This window comes from Photinus pyralis, unplaced genomic scaffold (genome assembly GCF_008802855.1).
Source record: "Photinus pyralis isolate 1611_PpyrPB1 unplaced genomic scaffold, Ppyr1.3 Ppyr1.4_LG8, whole genome shotgun sequence".
Lineage (NCBI taxonomy): Eukaryota > Metazoa > Arthropoda > Insecta > Coleoptera > Lampyridae > Photinus > Photinus pyralis.
The window spans coordinates 12,146,919-12,149,077 of record NW_022170819.1 but is presented as its reverse complement, the minus strand read 5'-3'; the positions used below and the strand labels follow the sequence as shown (position 1 = coordinate 12,149,077).

Genomic DNA, 2,159 nt, shown 5'->3' with positions numbered 1-2,159 from the left:
GGTGTATTATCTTTTTCAACGGAAATCGTTTAATTCACAAAGACGATAATTTTTATAAGCAAACGTCAAGTGACATTTCCATGGCAATCGTGAAATTACGAACACCCAGCCCACTTAATTAAACATGTATTCGAGTATAACGTCAATATGATTTCATTGTATTTCCTATTTTTAAATTATACTGCAGGTATAATAAAAAATACTATAAGATACACGTGCATAATTGGTCTTTAAGCACTTGCAACGTTAAAGGCACTCCGCTTTGCGTCGTGCCCTTAAACTCGTTGCGCGTGCTTTAAAGACTTGATTATACACTTGTATCTTAATATACTATTTTGAAAGTATATAATATAAGCGGTGCCTCACACAGAATCAAGACTTAGACATTTTCTACGACTACGCCACTGTAAAAAAGAGTGCTACGCACATGCTGTTTTAATGCTTGCTCCCAGCTGATTCATATACAGCTATCTTCATAGATGTTATAGTGGTGGTGACTTAACCTTAAAGTCTAGATAGATATCTTGAACTTTCGGATTTGTAATCACAGAAAGTAGCGGTGTGTGGTTTATTGATCTATACTACCCTAAAAAAATATATATCAAAAAATGGTGGTGGCGCGTAAATTCTTACTTGCAAAACACTTTGTTGGCCCTCCCAATGCTGATGATTTTAAGATAGTTGAAGAGGAACTACCGGATCTTAAGGATGGAGGTATTGTTATTTATTGATTATTCAGTAATGGCATTCATCTCCTCGTGCAGAATTTCTAGCAGAAGCTGTCTATTTAAGCGTCGATCCATATATGAGGGCGTACTCTTATCGTCTGAGTGAAGGTACTCCAATGGTAGGAAATCAGGTCGCCAAGTACGTGTACTTTATTATTGCTCGCCTTACAATTGTGCTTGCTTGCAGAATTATTGAAAGTAAAAGTGACGATTTTCCAGTTGGAAAATACGTCGCCGCACAATTCGATTGGCAAACCCATACAATTAGCTCGGCCGACGGTGTTGGCAGTCCATACATCTTACCAGATTTAGAAGATTTACCGTTGTCGTACAGCTTGGGTGTGCTCGGTAGTCCAGGGTACGTACCCAAACTAATGCTGGCTCGGTTTCATTTCTCATTTTAGAAATACAGCGTATTTTTCATTTCTTGATATTTGTAAGCCAAAGGCTGGAGAAACTGTTGTGATCAGCGGAGCCGCTGGAGCGGTTGGTAGTATCGTTGGGCAAATTGCAAAAATGCAGTCTTGTGAAGTTATAGGAATAACTGGATCTGATGATAAAGGGCAGTATCTCGTAGACAATTTTGGATTTGACTCGTATGTGAACTATAAACGTGATAATTTAGAAGAACAACTCAAGAGAGCAGCTCCAGAAGGAATAGATTGTTATTTTGATAATGTAAGAAATGCTTAAATTTGGTTTTCATCAAACTGGGATTTTAGGTGGCTGGTGAAATTAGTACCACTGTTATTAAACAAATGAATATGTTTGGAAGAATTTGTGTGTGTGGATCAATATCTTCCTATAATACTGATATCAGTGATCCCCCTAAAGGTATGGAAATAAGGTGGGTACTGTAAAGTATAACTATAGCTTTCAGTGTCCTGCATTCAACTGCACATGTTACAAAAACAGTTGGTAATGCAAGGTTTTCAAGTTATACCATACAGAAGTCGTATTCTTGAAAGCATAAATCAACATTTGGAATGGCTAAGAGCAGGAAAACTGAAATATGTCGAAACAATTACTGAAGGATTTGAGAACATGCCTAAAGCTTTCAGTGAAATGTTAGAAGGCAGAAATCTGGGTAAAGCAGTAGTGAAAGTATAAAAAATCTTATGAATAGTTTTTGTATACCCTGTGTAGTGTTAGGTCATAAAAAAATAAATATTGGAATTTAATTGTATTCTATACTGCTTGTGCTTGTAAGAATTGGAGTTATTGTGCTAATTAATCATTGTTAATTAATAATTACAATAGTGCAACAAGTCAAATGCTTACGCCCTATGATCCCGACCAGACCAGTTAATTTGAGAACCATATATTCGAAAATGACCTAGACAGGTTCTGCAAGCCCCCTCCCCAGAGTTTCCGAAAGTGACCATTTATCAAAATTCTATAGTGCCCTTGGTTAAACCCCGCCTACTCATA

General features: G+C 37.0%; 1 protein-coding gene across 1 annotated transcript; it reads left to right on the top strand.

The window, feature by feature from the left end:
• The first annotated feature begins 297 nt into the window (after nt 1-297).
• Nucleotides 298-1,914, top strand: LOC116177782 (prostaglandin reductase 1-like). Its single transcript, XM_031496893.1, has 6 exons — nt 298-714; nt 765-867; nt 916-1,086; nt 1,133-1,406; nt 1,451-1,562; nt 1,609-1,914. Exons 1-6 carry the CDS (start codon nt 609-611, stop codon nt 1,836-1,838), a joined length of 996 nt encoding a protein of 331 aa, XP_031352753.1. The 5' UTR covers nt 298-608; the 3' UTR covers nt 1,839-1,914.
• Nucleotides 1,915-2,159: the final 245 nt, after the last annotated feature.